Source organism: Strix aluco, chromosome 5 (assembly GCF_031877795.1).
Source record: "Strix aluco isolate bStrAlu1 chromosome 5, bStrAlu1.hap1, whole genome shotgun sequence".
Lineage (NCBI taxonomy): Eukaryota > Metazoa > Chordata > Aves > Strigiformes > Strigidae > Strix > Strix aluco.
This window is the reverse complement of record NC_133935.1, coordinates 27,978,278-27,997,561: the sequence shown is the minus strand read 5'-3', so window position 1 is coordinate 27,997,561 and position 19,284 is coordinate 27,978,278. Positions and strand designations below refer to the sequence as shown.

General features: G+C 40.4%; 1 protein-coding gene across 1 annotated transcript in view; it reads left to right on the top strand.

Moving 5' to 3' along the window:
* The window catches only part of BPIFC (BPI fold containing family C), a 47,747-nt gene extending 28,590 nt beyond the window's left edge, over positions 1 to 19,157 (top strand). The window contains exons 11-24 of the mRNA XM_074826489.1: positions 4,692 to 4,803; positions 4,924 to 5,052; positions 6,479 to 6,634; positions 7,437 to 7,500; positions 8,294 to 8,354; positions 9,255 to 9,346; positions 11,214 to 11,387; positions 12,089 to 12,142; positions 12,843 to 13,013; positions 13,562 to 13,629; positions 14,939 to 14,981; positions 15,841 to 15,904; positions 16,662 to 16,738; positions 18,339 to 19,157. Coding sequence (XP_074682590.1) covers positions 4,692 to 4,803; positions 4,924 to 5,052; positions 6,479 to 6,634; positions 7,437 to 7,500; positions 8,294 to 8,354; positions 9,255 to 9,346; positions 11,214 to 11,387; positions 12,089 to 12,142; positions 12,843 to 13,013; positions 13,562 to 13,629; positions 14,939 to 14,981; positions 15,841 to 15,904; positions 16,662 to 16,738; positions 18,339 to 18,380 — 1,307 coding nt within the window. The 3' untranslated portion in view covers positions 18,381 to 19,157. The remainder of the gene's footprint in view (positions 1 to 4,691; positions 4,804 to 4,923; positions 5,053 to 6,478; positions 6,635 to 7,436; positions 7,501 to 8,293; positions 8,355 to 9,254; positions 9,347 to 11,213; positions 11,388 to 12,088; positions 12,143 to 12,842; positions 13,014 to 13,561; positions 13,630 to 14,938; positions 14,982 to 15,840; positions 15,905 to 16,661; positions 16,739 to 18,338) is intronic.
* Positions 19,158 to 19,284: the final 127 nt, after the last annotated feature.

The following is a 19,284-nucleotide window of genomic DNA, read 5'->3' as shown; positions in this document are numbered from 1 at the left end:
ACTTACTTACTGGTCAATATACCATTTTTGATCTGGTATTGTTTCCCAATTGACAGAACAATGGAAATGATGCATGTCCTTCAGTGTGCCACAGACTAGAGTGCATGGAGAAAGGGTAGAATTGGGGAGGCAGAGAAATGGGGAGGTGGGAAAAGGGGACTTCTAGAGCACTGAGCCAGAGGCAACAACTGGATTCATGCAAAGCCAAAGTGATCTGCAGAGATGCAGCAACAAGTCTCCCTTGATTGCCATACTGATAAGCTCATTGGGTTTCTTCTATTCTGGGTAAAAAGGATCGCAATCCATATCTCCTTTAGCATATAGACTGAAGCAAATGCTTGCTGGCTCAACAGATAAATTGAAATAAAAAATTCCTTTTAGAGGCTCTTTGTAAAACCTTGAAAGGGGAAAAGTTTGAGTGTAGAAACTATTTATAGCGTATTTGTATGTGCTATCTGAATGTGTCTGCAAGCAGATATTTGGCTTTTACTGCTATATTTGTAGAAAGAAATGATGAAACTGTTCTGGAAGCCTTAGTGTGTCTGTGTTAACTTTTGCTGAAAGTTTTATCTAAACTGGGTGGTACTCCATTAGAAGAACCACAAAATGTTAAAATGTGATATGATGAGGATAAACTGAGATAGTTTTCAGACAATTCAGTTTGTAAATCTTGGATATCTACATGGATGGTAATAGTGGAGCTTTTCCCTTGCTTTGAAGGAACTGCAGAACTTCTGCAAAAAATTTGAAGGAGAGGTTTACGTAACTGAGGGTGTGATTTTTATTCCTCCTCAGTTGCCAGAGATACAAATAATTAAATTATTATGCATGTGACTCCTTGTGGTGAATGTTAAATCTGTGTAAAGTATGAGTATCTATTGACTGACAAACAAATGTCTCTACCCTTTTCTATTCATGGATTGCACAATGAAGTGACTCAGTTTGTCCAGCAAGTGCTCCATGCCTGAGGGAATTTGCTTGGTTTACATGCAAGCTAATTGATTAAATCACCTCTTTGACAAGCCAAGTAGTACTGATTAGCTAAAGTACTGGTTAACTGGATAAGCAAGAAGAAGAAATAGAAAATATTGACTACAAGCACTTGATACTATATATTTGCACCATATATATATACTATAATGTAAATACTATATAATTTATGGTTTTCTGTAGCCTGAGTAATTTCAGAACAGATGGGCCTAGACAGTTTTTTTCCATCTGTTCTTCCTATCAATGGCACATTCATGTATTTGTTTCACAATGCAGACATGGCTATGAGTATCAGTCCTCTCAGGTCCACCTGAAAAGTCAGTGCTGAAATGGTATGCCACAAAGGCAGCATATCACCCCAAGCTCAGCATCCTAGCACCTGAGCACCCCCATCCAACAGTTTACACTGCCCTCTGCTTAGTCCTTAAATGAAATTAGAGTGACAGATTTAACCTGGGACACCCAAAATCATTTGGGACGATTACCAGAGAGGCCACTCCCTGTGTGATACTGCTGAAGGTGGTGGCAATTGGCTCTCTTCAAGCTCACAGCTCTTTCCTTTAAAAGACAGGATTGTGGCTGCAGTGGGTTTTCCCTGCGGCATCCTTAGCCCTGTCTGTGGTCTAGTACAGCAAGGGTCTTCTCTTTGGAGGAGAGGTATGGTAACAAACATGTTGTGATTATTCTTTGTTGTAGAGTGGCTTTGCTGGGAAGAGATAGATGTAGCTAAATCTTGCTGAACTTTGAGATTTTAAATTATGAGAACTATGTCAATGACATTTTCCTTCCAGTACTTTGTTTTGGTTCTTTCTTGATGTTGACACCTTCTTGGTGTGTTTCTTTCACTTCTCAATTTCTGTCAGTTAAAATTAAAAAGAAAGTATTAGTCTTACTAAAAGGCAAAGGTGTTCTGTGGGTTTACTGGAAATTGTTGCACAAAAATTGTCAATGTCACCTCATAACTTTGCAGTTTGCTTAAATTGTGATTGTGACTGAAAATATTTGAGAGGTTTGAGGTATATTGTTACATCTGATAACGAAACAGCTAGTGAAAGGTGCAGCAACATCAAAACAATTTTTCAGGTATTGGGAGAGAGGCAATTGTCTGTTTCTAGATGGTTTCATATCGGCTCTCCAACAGTCCTGTGGTAACTAAAGACATTTTTTACATAAACATAATGCTAGAAAAGACACTTTCATGTATTTTCAGCTGTCTGCACTGCAGTGTAGTAGCTGGCAATAAGAAAAACCGTAATAATGTGACATGTTTGCCATTCACACTGTCAACCTCAGATGACAGATAACTCCAGATAGGACTGTTCCCAGCTTTGAGTGGAAAAAACCAAAACCATTCTCTGATTTTGTCCAGTTTGGTTTTAATATTCTCCATTAAGGTGGCTTTTCCCACTCTCCTCGGGAGACCTTGCTGGCAGCAACAGCTTCTGACTTTCACACTACATGCAGACTGTGGTTCATACAGCGTAGCTCCATCTCAATTTAAATCCAGTTACAGAAGTCCCTGGGATGGGAATTTGCTTCACTCATTCACTACCCTTATGGTAAATCCTGTAGCACCACTGAGGACTGTTGTGTGACATGCATGAGAAGGTAGGGAGACCCAAGTGATCATCCACTGCATAGCTGGTCAGTGGTGCCATCCATAGCTTTTCTTTATTGTGGGCTTCTGCTTGGTTTGGGTTTTTTGGGGGGAGGATGTGTGTGATGTTATTTTTTTTCATGCTGTCAAAGAGAGTGACAGGTCTTGCTCACAGTGTTATAGAAAAGCTGACATTAGCAGTACTTACTGTCAGAAAGTAAATTGTCTCTGGTTAACAAGTTACTTGTTGGTGTCATCCAGAAGATGGGTGTCTTTCAGAAGGCATCTGTGTCTTTAGGAGCAAGTTCTCTATGTGAAGAATGACCACACAGTGTGTGGTCCCCATTAATTGAAGGATCACCCCACAATCATCCAGTGATTGATCACCACTGGCACAAAATATACATATAACTGTTATAGGTTCAGCTTACCTACCTTGACCCACCTCAGAGTTAGACATTGAATCCTGTAGTTACAGAAGGAAGATGAGCACTTCCCGAAGGGCAATTTGTTTTAAGATAGGTGGGATGTATCCTTCTCCACTATAAATATGACTGTCCTGGATGAGACATAACTTTTCAATGGCTCTAATTAAACAAAAACAGCCCCAGTCAAGTATATTGGGGAAAGGCAACCTTCTGTGAATGATAAATGATTTTTTTTTTTTTTATCCTGGACGTTAAGTTACTGTCCCAGGCTATGAGTATCCCCTTAAAATTTTCTGAAAGGACATGATAAAATAGTGGAGTTCATTGCTGATGAGCCCAAACAAGTTAAAGGACACAAGAGACTAGCAATAATATGTAAGTTATTAGTAAAGGCACTTACGTTGCCTTTAATATTTTGTTCTTATAAAATACTTTGAACACTGGTCCCTATCTGTGAATGGAAATCTAGGCTATGGTTCTTCATAGGCAAAAAAGTGGTTTAATGGGAATGAAAAAAGCAAAAATAAACATCCATGGGACCGTGAAGTTTGCAAGGAGTTTTTTGATAAAACTTAACACATTTATTTACATGCAGACTAGGGGATACAAAAACATTGTCTGCTGGCAAAAAAATATTTTCTTTTTTGACTGTTGGGAGGGAACATAAAAGGTTTCTCAAAGTTGTGGTTAAGATCTTAGTAAGTGGTTTCTGAAGTGGGGGTATCTATGCCTATAACTAAATGAGCTGATCAGGTTTTCCAGAGTGCTCTCACCCAGTGATGACTGTTGAATCACCAGGAGGCACTGAGAGCTCCATACATTTTGGGAAAAATAAGCTACTTATTTCACTAACTAGAGGAAAAAAAAAGCCTAAAAATTCAGTGCCACTTCCCTTTCAACAGGGTTTGTCCAGGAGGATGTATCCTAAGTGCTTTTTCCACTCCCTATGACAGTGAATATAGGCTGACTCTTCTCCTCTACCCCAAGGAGTTCTATTTTCTCTAACAGTCTGTGCAGAACAAGTCCTCTCTTCCACAGTTGCTGGGCTTTCCACTTCGTCCATTCTGGAGGGAAAGCTGGTGTTAGAACAGCTCACTCCAGGGAGGGAAAAAGGAGTACAGCCACTGTGTGACATAGCATGAACTTCTACTATCATTATAAATATTTATTAACAGGTCCTGTAAAAAAAAACAGGAAAATGGTGAAGATTTGCTATTCTCTTCTCCTCTTAAGTTTGCTCAGTGGGCAACTCAACGCCAACCCTGGACTCAAAGTGAGGATCACTCAGAAGGGATTGGAATATGGTATGTGTGATGTTTTCAGGATCTGGTGGTGGTATTGCATTGAATCCTGGTATTACAGACATCCTGGGAAGCAAAAGCAGTGGAAGAAAATGACGTGATCACAGGCTATAAAGAAAAGAAAAGTTTAAGAGCATAATATAGCAGATACAGTAAGCTGCTTGACAGCATTGTACATCATATCAAGGTTCATTTGATTTCAGATATTGAATCAGTAAGTTCAACTCTTGCCATGACTAGGAGTGAGATCTGGAATAGCACTGCTGGGTGTCTTCTTTCTGACTCTGTGTCCATACTATCTCCTAAGCCAGAAGCACATAACTAACCTCCCAGGCAGTATCAAAGGGAACTGAACTGATCAATGTCTTCCTATAGCCAAGGAGGTTGGGATGGAAATCCTGAAGCAGAATATGGAGAAGGAGCATTTCCCTGATTTGAGTGGCTATGAGAAATTTGGGCTTGGTAATGTCAAATACAACATCTCAAGGTAAGTATTCTCTCTGGGGGCTATTTATGTTTGACTGAAATTTGAATCTTGTTTTGTGTTCACCCTGTCTTTGAAATACAAACTTTTTCTTTTCTACCCCTTATCTCCCTCATGCTCTAGAATACATGTCACTGCTGTTGAACTCCCCAGTGCTTCCATCTCCCTCATACCTGGGACTGGGATAAAACTGGTGATTCGAAATGCTTCTTTAACCATCAATATGAACTGGAACATAAGGACCTGGATGTTGTACGTACAGCCTCATGTGTCCTGGGATTTTTCTTGATGGAGAATATAAAGATAAGAATGCAAAGTTTTTAGTATTTTTTGTGACCTTTTCATGGCAAAGGTGCTCTCTAACAGCTAGTAGCAATAACATAGGAGGACAGATTGGTCTTTCTCAACAGGTCTGCTGGTGGGAGACAACCCCTGCCCCCTCAGCCATGAGCACTGATAAAAAATCCATGGTTGAGAAGCCCATCTACAAATAGTAAAGGATTGATGCTCTAGCTGAATGCTGTCCTTGTACAGCCTGCGAGCTAATAACACATTTAGAAAAATTGTAGTATGGTGAATCACAGTCCAGCAAAATAAACCCTCACAGTGTAGCTACACTGTTAGAAACCCTGTGCTATGCCTCCAAGAGATACAGTTCAAAAGCTGATGGAAAATAGACAAGGAAATACCAATATCCTTAGAGCAGTCTCCACACCTTCCTAGTCCAAGGCTGTTTCAGAGGAAAGAAATCCCTTCTCCTCTTCCCCACAACTGACATTACCCATATTGCTAAATTGACTGAATTACAACAGTCTCTGATGTGCACTTCTGAGCTTCTGCTGTCAGGAGCAGCAGGGATGGCCACTTGCAAGGGGAGGGGACCCGGGAGCTGAGGGTTATGGCATGGCAAGGGGCAGTGCCCTCACTGGTAAGTACCAAAGACAGGCATGCAGAGCAGGTTAGTGGCAGTGACCAGGAACAGCCAGCAGTCCAGGCTGCCAGGCAAGTCCATAGAGAAGAGGCATGTCTGGGGCAAAGCCAGGACGTCCAGCCAGCAGAGCACTGTCAAGATTAACTAGGTACAAGGTCACCTATAGATATACCTACAACATAGTTTGAGCAAAGGCCTGAGCACCAATGCAGTTCATAAACCAAGGATAGAGACCCCCAATGAGGCTTTTAACAGCTCTTTCTCACAACCAAGTTATGAACAACTTGATCCAAAATAACACAGCTTCACCATACTGGAGCTGGTCTTGGGAGGGGTGGGGAAGAGGGCACTATGCCCATTGGGGCACTCTGGGCCCTGACATGTGACAGACACCAATAGATTAGATCCCAATACAGCTCTCTTGCCCTATCTTATATCAAGTATATCCCAGTTCCCTCTGCTGTGGGTACAGGTCTGGTAACTGGAACAAAATACTTTACAATAGGGAATTATCTACTTTCCCAAATTCATCATTTTCCAAAACTCCAAGCTGGAAATCTGGGTAGAATACTTGATTCTTTGCAGACATTAGAACCTATTTTCATTATAATCAAAGCAATAAAAAGTATTCAGATAAACAGCTTCATCTTCAGGGAACAGAAATGAGTCCATTTAAGAATTAATTGAGCCTTGAACATTTATTAAGAACAGCTTTTTTCAGTTATTTCTTTATTTTACTTTATACAGCAAAGACAGTGGAAGAAGCACAGCGTACATTTCAAAGGTGTTTGTTACTGCACTCTTTTCAACATCCCTGGATAATATGAATCATACATCAATATCATTTACCAGCTGCCAGACAACTTCTGGTGATATAGACATCAAGTTGAATGGAAAAAGTGGGTAAGTGGAAAAGATCTGTATGTACTCTGGGAGAAAAATAATTCTCAGTGAATGGCACAAAGACAACTTCACAAAATAGGGCACTGATTTTGGCATCTACAGGCACCACAAGTGAGAATCGGGGCCCTAATCCAGTGTTATGGTGGCCAAATTTGACCATCGTCCTTGTGTACACTGTCCCTTGAGTAGAAGATAAACACAGCAGTTCTGGTCAGATCAAACAATCCCTTGTGCATCTTCAGCACTCAGTTCTTTCCAAATACTACTCTACTCTTCAGCTCTAGGTAGAAGTTACTTTCTTGTACTGTGCTTTAAGTATTTCTAGTCACAGTGCTATCAAAACTGAACAGAACCAGACCGCTATCTGTTGTGCCTCTAGTTACAACCCAGTGCAACACTATTTCATTGTTTTCTTGTACTTCTCCCACTGTCTGAATACAACCCTTGTCACCTGGTTTTAGGTTTGGGGTTTTGTTTGTTTGCTTGTTTTCACTTGTATTGGAAGTTCCTAGGGTAGAGACTACTTATTTATTCTCTGGTTGTACATATGTGATGGTGGTAAAATGAAGAATTCCTTATTCATAAAGATGAATCTACCCAGGCTAATTGCCAAGATGCCTAGTGGTGAAATTATCTCCTTTTAGATGGTGGGTCTCTGATAGTTGTTACATTTCAGAAAGCTCCCTTGTGTACTAGAATATCACCCTCAGAGGCCATTAAATTCATGTTCTGCAGAGATAGCTGATTTCCTATTAATGACTGTAGCACTCAACCCATTAATTGCTTTCTTCCTTTCCTCTAGCTTCCTGCATAACTTCTTTATCAAGTATCTGAAGAAACCCATTCACAGGAGCTTGGTCACTAATGTAAGCCTTTCAAATTGTGTAGGGGAGGGGTTTAAGGAATATGACTTTCACAGGTCAGTATTGTGAACTTGGCAAAGGAAGAACTAGAAAAATAATATAGTCCTATTCTGGTCTAATCAGCAGAGTCTCCATTTTGCCAGCCAGAAATGCTTCCAGATAAAGGGCCAAGTTCATGGCCTAGATATTGATGAGCCCACAGCTAGGTTCAACCAAGGCAGCAGTAGGGCTGGAAAATGTAATTCCCCATTCCAGTGCAGAATAAGTCTCTGTACCTACAGGCATCCTGGGTTTGGGGTAATTTTTATACTCAGCAGACAAAACATACATTGGGTGATGCATAGAGATGTTGTACTACATCACCTGATAGTATGACATAAACTTCACCATATCAGAGGTACGTAGTTCTGATGACAACCTGTCCAGGGCCTCTGAGAGGAGACAGAGCCTGAGATGGCTGTGATTCTGCCCCAGGACAAAGATCTCCTGTGAGACCAATGTGAGATCTCTGCCTCCTTGTACTACTAAGGCTGTGGTTTTGTCATCCCCATCAGGCTGCCTTTGACAACTTCTCACTTCCCTGCCTAAAGGCAGCTCTGACATAGGATGTGCTTACATTACACCAAGCAGAAACCTTGGGGGAGCCAGTTAACTGAAGAAAAGCTAGTTTAGGCATTTTAACAACCAGAATGTTGCAATGTGTGTCACATAAGCAGAAAGATTTGCTAGCACCCAGGTAAGGGGTGCTTACAGATCCATGCTAATCAGGCCATAACTTGAGTGTGCTTTTATACAGTCATGTCCCAACATCAGATCTGGAATCCAACTGATAAATGAGGACCTCCAATCACTGAATAGTGAGTCACTAGTGATATCTTTTCCTTCTGCTTTCTCCCTCCTGTTGAGTGAAATTCTGCAACTTCCTTAACAGCAGCTGGTCAGTGAAGCCTCCAGAAGCAGATCTTTGTGCTCCCTTGCTTACAGGACCACAGTTAAATAAAGGGAGTGGTCCTTGGACAGAAAAGGATATTTATTAGAAGCCAAGGACTTGGGAGCGACTTATAACTTGCAAATGTGGCAGTGTGCACTTCAGAAATGCCACTTAAGAGGCCATGCAGCACTGATGCTAAGGCAGTTTTCCCTTCCCTCCCATGCTCTGAGTTCTCCTGCACACATAACACTTTACAAGCCTGCCCTCCTAGCCTGCCTGGAAATTTAAGTTTTACTTACCTATTTATCAGACTTGCCAAAGGCAAAATGAAAAAGGTCCTTTATGAAAAAGCTTTTCAATTAACCATTTTGGGTTAGATTTGCAGGTGTTTAAGACACCCAAAGTGTTGGGCAGATACCATGTGCAAAACACAAGTACCTAAGCAGATCAGGCACCCACCCTTCTGGGAGAGTATTTGTTAGAGGCACTCTGGATGCTCTCAGAAATGGTTGACAAGAAATCGCAACACATCCTTATGCCCTGAAGCACTGATCTGACCATTTCCTTTTTTTGGTTAGACCAAATTTACTTGTCCACAATTAGAAAACACTAGACAAACTAAAGAAGTCATGATGTTTCTACTGGCACCTTTAAAGCACCATAGGTCAGAATGCATATTAGGAGGTCCCTGCTTATGTTTTTCACTACTCTTTGGAACAACTTGTGTCATTCTCCTTCAGGAACTGACTTAGTTTTAAGTATACATAAAATTCTTTCCATGCTTTTTGTAATATTGGGTATTTTGCCTTATCTACCACCCTTACAGTCCTAATGCCGATTGATGATTTGGCTGAGGTAGACTACACCTTAAATAGCTTGCCAGCAGTATTCCAACCATTCATTGACCTGGACTTAAAGGTAATTGCCTGTAGTGCTATTTGCCAAGATTTCTGTGGGTTTTATTATTGTATGATCCACTTTCTAGGATGAACATGATTGCTGTTCTGAACATTAAGACTCAGTATCTGAGAAGACAGACATTTCAAAGCACTATTGTATTTGTTATTGTAATAATTTTTAACAATCCTGTTGTAAAATTAATTATTTAAAAGCCACATCCTTTTTTAATTGCTGTTGAGTTGGTTATAGCAAATAGAGCAGTAAAAGTTGACTAAGAAACTTAGAAGAAAAAAGAAGAAGGGAAAGGAGAGAAAAAAGGTATTCAACTTCATCCTTCTCTCGCTGTTAATAACTGAGACTTCTTCAGTCAGTCAGCAGAAGATTTCTACACATTGCACTACCTAGATGCGTCTGCTGTCAGATGAGAGAGGAAAAGAAAGAGCAAGACTATAGGAGCAAGAATTAAGCCTCTGGCACCTTGAAGACCCTTGAAAAAGCATGGGAGCCCCAGGAGTACTGCTGAGTTTGAAGGCCTGAAAGTTTCTTTCAAATAAAGGAAAAAAAAATCTCCTTATATATTGAAACTAAAATCAGACTAGTTCCTAATTCTAGAATGACTTGATTGTCATTCTGTGTAAGGTGATTTGGTTGAGGATAGTTATCATCATAGTATCTAAGATCCTTAATTAAGTTTAAGATGCCTTGTGCTAGGTGCTCTACAAAGGGTGAACAAAATGACAGTCTTGTCACAAAGATCTTCTAAATTAACAAGTATTAACAAGAGGCAACAGGGAAATAAGAGGTGGAAACACAAAGGAACAAAAAGCTATTATCTATCAGTATGGCAGACACTGATCTCGTCACACCAGCTCTGCAGCTGCTGTCAAGCTCTTCTGGGTATTGTAGCAACTAGATTTTAAGCAGGGACTTGAGGTAGACTAAAGAGGTAACGTCATGGCTGTTTACAAGAGCTACTCTGCCACATAAGATGCAACATGGGGGAAAATACAAAGCAAGTAACTGTTAAATCCAGCAAGTGAGGGTTGAATGGGAAGGTCATGGGTAAAGTGACTCACCACTTTGGAAGTGTTTTGATAGTCCTTAAAAGGCAACATAAATTCAGAGGTAGATGGGGAGGACTTGAGAAAGTAAAGACACACAGAATACATTTGAGATCAAACAGAAAGGGGGGACTAATAAAAGGGATATGAAAAATTCTTAACCTCTGAGTGACTTCATCACTTTAAATCAGTTTTACCTTTTTGTTTAATCTGGAGGCATTTGGGAGTATTAGATCTGTAAATCTTGGCTAATATCGTGGGTTGTGCAAAATATAGGTGTTTTTAGGATTGTCTGATATAACTTTCCTTTCCCTCATAGGCATTATTTTGTCTGCACAAGTTACCAATTTGCTTCTGGGTAGAATAAGGTGCTGATCTTGACCTAGAAAGACATCTGCATTTAGAGATCAATTTTGTAATTGGATAGCTCTAGGCAGCAGTTCTCAGATTTAAATTCCTGGAGATGGGGAAAGAAGAAAGTAAGGCTCTTCAATAAGGAGGACCCTTAGTCATGCTCTTTATGCCATATGTAGATCTTTAATTTAGAGGCTTTGTTTTCTGAGGTGGTAGACTGTCTTCAGTAGGTGATGAGTGTCTCAGAAGACAGATCTTGGGTGTTGTCTGTGAAGATGTCCAGTCTCTGGAACTTGTGTTCACCACCTACTTGAAAGCACCAAGTCCTCAGTCTACAGGTCTACAAAGCCTATGTAGTCATACACCAAATGAATAGCTTAAGCGAAGAAAGGGAAAGTAGCATTAATTGTCTGCAGTCACGTTAAAGTCATATTTTGAGTCTGATTTTTATCTCTGACAATAACTTTCAGGGGATAGTCTATCCAGCTGGAAAGTATACTGGCCTTCCCTATGTGGCAGCTCCCTTCACTATCCCAAACCAAAGCAACTCCATGCTCTACCTTGCCTTCTCTGAGTATTTCTTTCAGACCTTCTCATTTGCTTACTACACTGCAGGGGCCTTCAACATCACCATTGCAGAAGAGGTGAGTAGAACACAGAGGAATGGGGTCAGAGTGGTTCAGGTCATCCAAGATTGGGGCTTTGACTACCAGTTGTCAGTACGTGACCGTATAAAGCTGCTAATTGGCCTGCAAAGTCCTGAGACAGTAGATCATAAATACTAGGGTTTTGTTATGTTCTTTTATTTATGCTTTATATAGATGCCTCAGGCCACAGCCAGGGGTATTAAATACTGGCAATTTTGCTACAAAAAGGGAGGTTTTTGTAGACCTCAGACGTAGACTTTTCTGACATGAACAAAGGATCTACTCTGGGTAATTTAGCAGCCTCAGTGGCTGTTTTCTGAGGGGTCTTTACAGACTGAAAGTACTACAGGGGTCATAGAAGCAAAGCATATGTCTAAGTACAGTAGCTGTGGCTTAGAGGCTGGCAGACTTGACTAGCCTGTCTCCAGGAGGTTCAGTAAATCCCAAAACCTATAGATTGCAGCCTAAACTATAATGATATTAAGCATTTTCTTCCCCAGGAAGTATTTTGGCATATATTATTGGGAACCAACTTTAGGTATACTTAGTCCCTTAAGAATGTTTCTGAGAACAAAAGGTATGGAATCAAACATATCAAACATTCATTGAAATTACAGTAGTAATGCATTTAAACTAAAATTGACATTGAAGGTCAAATCTGGTAAACTCTTTTATCCTTTTTTTCTTTCTTTCTCCAGACTTGCAGCTATTTTAATATAAGCACAGAGATATTTGGCAGTATCATCCCTGAGGTGAGTGTCATTACTTCCACAAACTCTTAGAAAACTGCCTGCTGAGGCTGGATGAAATCAAACTCATGGTTCGAAGAATTTCACATCCTTGATTGCTTCCCAGATGATATTAAGTTCCTCTCTCCCTCAGAAATCTAAGGATGCTCCAAGGGCAATCATCATATGGTCTCCTCTGTAAAATGCCATGAGCATTGATGCTAATATTTCAGCCCCTCTATTCTAAGTTATGAACTTGGTGAGCCTACTTGCTCTTCAGGCAATGCACAGAGTGAGGCTCTTCTGAGGACAGTCCAGAGGAGGAACCTGTCTCATGAGATGTGTGAATCTCAAAGGTAATGACTCCTGAGCTCTTTTATTGTGTGACTTAAATGTCACATTCATGATCCATTCCTTTCCTATGTTCACAAACAAGTATTTAATTTCTCTCAAAGTGATATAGAAGAAATCATATTCCTAGAGTGGAAGGAACTTTCCACTGCATTCCTAATGTGGCCAAGACTGTTAATTTATCACCACACAAAACTTCTACTTCCTGCTTGCTTGAAAGAATCTTATCTTAGCAGCTGTCCTTAACCTCATCTTAAGGAATTACTCCAAAATGATTGCTTCAAGAATGAGAAAATGCAGTATTCTCATCTGTTCTACAATAAAAGCATTTTTCTGTCTTTTTTTTTTTTTTTTTTGTCTTGGAACCTTACAGGTAGCCAAATATTCAGTTACACCCTATCCAGTGGTGTTGAAGTTAATGGCCACTGAAATACCTATCATCAGCTTAGAGCAAGATTCCTTCACAATAGAGATTCAGGGGTCCATGGAGGTGTTTGCTGTTCTGCCAGACTCAACCACCCAGTTGTTGTTCACAATAAACACAGTAAGTACAACAAACAAGGTGATGTTTAACTCGGGGTTAAATACGTTTGTTCATTGCTTCTGTTAAAACTCTGTACAAGAAACAAAGTGCCAGATTTCTAGTACTTAACTATGCAGATTCCCGTTAGTCACAGGTGGTGCCTATGTGGCCTCACTTAACCTATAAGACATTTCTATGGCAAAGAATATTTTTCTATAGATGGACAAAAATCCAAACATATAGTGACTGATTAACCAAGGTATTGTTCTCTGGAATGACAATTCTGCAGGCATGAGTCATGCCTCTTGGCAACTTGTTCGTTTAACTGAAAATGTCTTTGATTAGTGAAATCTCATTACCCACATTTCGGCTCTTGTCAGTGCCATTCAGATAAGCAGACCTTTACTCTGTGCAGCCCTGCATGGACCATGGGCTAGGGAGAAAGTTGCATCTAAATGAAACAGCTTCTGTACATAACTGGGAAGGTGGTATTTCTGTATTTGTGACTAATTCACCACAAGGGTCCTGTTTTTTTGTGTCTGATAACCAATGGTTTCTTTCTTCTGCAGGCAGCCAACACCAGCATTGCTCTGAATATATTTGACCAGAAATTGATGGGCTCACTATGTTTGAACAGGTAATTCAACCTGGGACAGAAAGGATTTCCAGCCATCTGGACGTGCTGGCAATCCAAACATTAGCAGTTTAGGCACATGATCAGATAACCATAATTTAATGAATGTGTTTCCCTGGTGAGTTCATGTGCACTAGATTCTCTGATTCTCTGTGTGGCTGTACTTGTACAGTTTAGAGAAGTCAGGAAGCTTCTCTGTGACAACTGCTGCAGTCCCCAAGGGAGTGCCCACCAGCTGTGGATTGCTGCAGGGCAGTGGTCTCATTGGAATTCTCTGCTCCTGACATCAACTCTCCCCTCTGAGCTAGATAAATGAAGTGTGCAGGGCAGTTATGACGACCATAAATCATCTGAGAGCTTCCCTCATCCCCTTCCAGCTGGCAACATGCAACTGCTTTCTAGCCCCCTAGGGAAGTAGGGAAGTGTGGAGGGGTCCAGGACATAGTAAAGAATCTGGACCCCTGCAGTTCCCCTGCACTGATATTCTCATAGCAGAGATTCACCAGCTAAGGCACTGGAACTCCCAAGTGTCAGAAAGCTGGAGACCAGAGGCCTGGGCATTTAGACATCTAAAATACCATGTTTTATAGAGAGAAGCTCTGTATACCAGGACCTCACAGTTGGGAACTGGGACCCTGATTTCACAAAAGTCCCTTGGGAAAACAGTTATAGAGTTCAGAATATGCAAAGTTCATCAGGGCATAAAGATATTAAGAATTTAAGGACGATAGTGCTACTAGCATCTTGTGCAGCAACATTCAGAGAGAAAAATATAGAGTGTGCTGGGATGCTGGTTCTGTGGAAACTCAGAAATCATGTTTTCAATACTTGTTTGGATATTTGAATATGTACTGAGTAAGTATTTGAATTTGGAAACAGAGACATTAGCAACACAGCCATCAGCAGCATTATCATATGATGAACAGAATTTTTCTTCCCAGCCTGGTAAGGCTCACATCAGAGCATTATGCAGATGTACCAGGATCCTTGCAAAATATCTGAGAGCCTGTAAGTCCTTCATGCTAGCCCTGGTAAAGTCAATTGTCAGTAGGATTTCCAAAATACAGCACAGAGGGAGAAGTGCACTCATAATGCTGGCTACAGCCCTTCTAGCATACTCCTTTGCATGCATGCTCAGCAAAGCCCTAAGAAAACCACCTCTTTCTCTGAGGCAGTATGCACTGTGTAAAATATATCCATTCTAATCTCTTTACAGATGTTTCTTAAGGCCTGAAGCAGTGACTGCATATGACTAGAAAAATGTGTGTTTATCCTTTCTAGTGACTCATCTTGTTTCATTTCTTTCTCTCAGGCTCCAGTTCTCCCTAGCCCACTCCAATGTTGGCTTTTTTGAGGTAAGCAGATAGTTTAAGCACATAGAAAATGCAAACCAGGAATATTAGTGATATCAAGGCTAAAGAGTAAGCAGTTAAGTCTTATTTTCATTTCTGAATCATTTGGTTTCATTCCTGGGTGGTTCTTTTCCTGTCTTCTGGCAGCCACCTCTCTGTTGTGGACTTAAAAGTATATTCTTTGGGGAAAGTTAGTGCTCTGAAAATGAGATATTCTGTAGTTTCCCTGACTGGTGTATCATATCTGTAAGCAGAGAGAGATCTTGAATCATAACAGTGATTCACATTCTGCACAGCAGTAATCTGAACTGTAGCCGCACATGGAGCAGCGTGCTGTCTAAGGGATCACATGCATGACTGCAACAGAGGTACTCCATGTTGTGACTGGTGCTCATCACAGATGCTTGGAATTACAGCAGGGAATAGGAGCCAAAATACTGGTCTCAGGTGCCTGAAATAGTGCAGTTGTAGGCTTACAGGGGAAAACCCTGCCTCTGCAGAGAGTCATTTAATTCTGAGTGCAATCAATCAGTTCTGAGTAGCTGAGGAGAAAGAATTAAAACTGTTCTGGTCCTGCTTTGCTATTGGTGATAAATTATCTCATAAATAAATGAAATAGACTAGTTTAAATGAAAATGTTGTCCAAGCATGATCAGAGCCATTTGCATCCCGCTTTTTGTATCCCGCTTCCTTTGCATCATTCCAAAGACTTAAGATCCAAAGGTCACTTTAGCCTATGACTCTTTTGGGCTAAATGAGAGCTGAAAGTTGAACATGAGCCTGCTAACTCCATCCAGGAGGGCATGACAGTTCCACCACTATCAGGAAGTGATGGCTAACTCAGTTTTCTTGTCTGTGACAGATCTCGCTTCTGGAGAACGTCCTGTCTTACATTTTGCAGACTGAAGTCATTCCATCAGCTAATGGTGAGGCTGTATTTCTAAGCTAAAAACTACAAGCATCCAGCAGAGTGAGTGATTCTAGGAACTTATACTGAATTTCTGCTTAAGTTTTTCCAGTTCCCATTAACTTGAGTGGAAAATGACCATCATCCAGTAGGCAGTGGAAGGGGGAGATTGATTTGTAGGGGTGTAAGCATGCCCTCTCACTGGCACTGTTCTACAAAAGGGGCTTGGAAACTCATAATTCATCTACCTTTGCCTCACTCAAGGTGGCCCTGATGCATCAGTCTCTCTAGTCTGCACACCTGCTTGAGGCCACTGTATATGAAATGTGTTCCTCTTTATTACAGCAGCACAGGGCTCTTGCCTCTCATAAATCTTATTTAAGGCCCTGGAAGGAGACATAGCTTTGTACCAGTCCTCTTTACTGGGATGAACTTCACCTTCCTTAATTAATGGAGACAAATGGGAACAGGTTCTTAATGATGCTAGAGCTGTATTAACAATCCCCCAGGTCACTAGGGACAAATCACAGACTATGTAAGGTGTTGAATGTGAAATGTCTTGGTTTGGCTGTGACACTCTACCAAGAGAAAAGAATCTGTAATTCTTTTTCCCAATTGGTAAATGACCATTGTACCTACCTCCCAGGGTTGCTTGAGAAGACTAAGAGGTTAATTGTTGTAAATGACCTAAAAATCTCTGGATAAACAGGATTGTTGAAGGGCAGATATTTATTATCTTTCCAATGCATAACTAAATCAGTTTGTCTTTTTTTAAGCTAAACTGTCAAAAGGATTCCCTCTGCCCAATCTGGCCAATGTCACCTTGACAAGACCTCACATTACAATTGTACAGGTGAGATTTTTGACAGTCTCATGAAAAGGTTATTCCTCTCTTTTTTGGTTTGTGGGGGTTTTCTTTGGCTAGGTATTTATTCACTTTTTGTCTGTACAAGAAACTTGCTGGATTTGAGCTAGTTAAGTAGTAAAAAGCTCTGGGGTTAAAATGAGATCTGTAATAATGGTAAAATCCTGTTAGAAACAAATTTATCTTTCTTTGAGAGGAAAAGCTAGAACTGCATGAAATACATAACCATAGAGTGATAAAATGCACAGCTTGCTCAGCCTTTCAAGTTGCAATTGAGTGTGAAAACAGGTTTACCTTTAACATTTCATTCAAGTTTGGCCAATCAAATAAAATTATCCATGGAGTTATCCATGCGGTCCTGCTGATATTAACAGGAATAGTTGAAATATGAGAGGGAGGTGAATTCAGTTTTGTGCACCTAGGATGACTGGATTTTGTTAATTGGTGATAATGGCTGAGGCTATCAGTCAAAAATAGTTAGTGAGCTCTCAGAAAATATTCTTTGCCTTCTGGTTATTCTTCTCCAAATCACACCATATTCTGTGCCTCTCACAACATGCTCTAGCCCTTAGTTTGAACACACAGAATGTTGCTAGACAGTGAATCAGTACAAGGGCATTGCTGACAAATGAACTCCCAGAAAGTGGGTAAGCCAGTTATATTTCCCCACTTGTTTATCAACTTCTCAGTGATTTTTCAGCTTTGCAGAAACAGTCTCAAATCCTTGTTTGTGGTTAAGCACAAAGCACAACTCAGGAAAGAAACACAAAGGGGTTTTTTTTAATCCTTCTTTGTATTCCACATACCTGGCAGCAGCCAGCTATGCAGTCCCTACAAAACATAATTCCTTGGAGACTGCTTTCAGTGGCACTAGTTGCCAACAGCCTTATAGACTAATTATGAATGAACGATTTTAGTGGTTCTGTAGGGCTCATTCCCCAACTCACTTTCTCTAATCAGTCTCCTCATCAGTAAATAGGAATGCAGGAAAATTGCTATACTCTATCAATGTTAATGGGATTCCTATTTAAAAGCGAGCTTTATAGTCTCCACTTTCAGTCTCAGCCTACTCGCTATGGTCAATAGGAAGAAAGACAATTCTTCCCACTTTTTCACAGATAACCATATTAGACTGGTGGGCTGCTCTCTGCAGGTTCCTTGCTCTGTATGTGCTGACAATGGGGGAAGCCTTAAGAAAAAGTTTAGATTAGATGGCTAATTCTTAAGTGGCTCAAATTACATAAGAAATAATCCCATCTCATGATGATTGCCTAGTTGCCTTAAGGGTCAGATGAACCTTTCTGTGTAGGCTGTATGATCTTTAGGTGTCCCTTCTGTTGCAAAGGGATAGCACCCAGGGAAAGATGGGGCTCTTTCGCAAAGTTCAAAGGACAGAGCTTAATAAAACTTGTTACTTCCAAGGCTCAGCTGTTTTCAGTAGATTTTTCTGACCTTTAACACCAGGATCAAGTTGAAATTATTAAAAAAAAAAAACAAAAACAACAAAACCACACCAAAACCAACCAAACAAAATAACACCTTCATTTTGTAATTCACAGCACTTCAGTGATTGTTGTTCTCCCCACAGGGGTACATGTTGATTTCTACTGATGTCCACTACAAACACTAAAGGAGAAGAGAGACCATTTGTTAAGCATGAACTTCAAATCAATAATGTGAATCTGAAGGCTAAACATTGTCCAGTTCTGCTGAAATGTGTAACTTGAACTCTGACAAGGGCAATATCATCCTGGTTGGGGATGAGGGGTGGTGCAGGGAGGTGAAAAAAGCTGATGGAATAGTTAGGCTGTACAATGGTGGTAACAAGCAGACCCAGAGAAGAACTTGACACATGCTTGACATTATTTATTCTGGAGTTTAACTGATGCAAAAATGTTTTTAAGATTAATGCCTCTCTTGAAATACAGCCTTGTCTATACACTTCCAGAAAGGTGCTGCAGTCTCTCAAAGTACATTGTCAAAATGCTGTTAAAGCAGACATGCCTACTGTTCTGTTTCTCCTATAATGATCTTAAATAACTTCTTCCTGAAGATGATGCACTAAGTATGAAGTGAGTCCCCTCCAGAACCACTTCAGACTGGGAACTGACCCAGTTACAATAGGAACTAAAATCTTAGCAGTGTCTTAACTAAACTCTTAAATCTTAACAAAGATGCAGAAGACATTTAGAAGGAGACAAAGTGGCACTAGTACTGCCTTTGGCAATCTGTTGCCCTATGACTCTTCAAATCCTTGTGTCTGTCATGTCCCCTGTTTATCATTGCTTAACCTGGCTAAATACATTTAATTCTTTGTCAGACTTACACAGAGCCATTCAAGTCTAATCCTCCAACATCTTTGTCCATGTTTCTCTGGATTGAAATAGATACTTTACTTCTTACTTCATTTTTGGTATGTTGTCTTACTCTCTTTCTTTCTCCCCCTTCTTTTTCAATACTTTATATAGCGTGCAAATCAGAACACAGTTCTGCAGAGGGATATGCCTGCCCTGCAATGCTTACATACTTGCTCT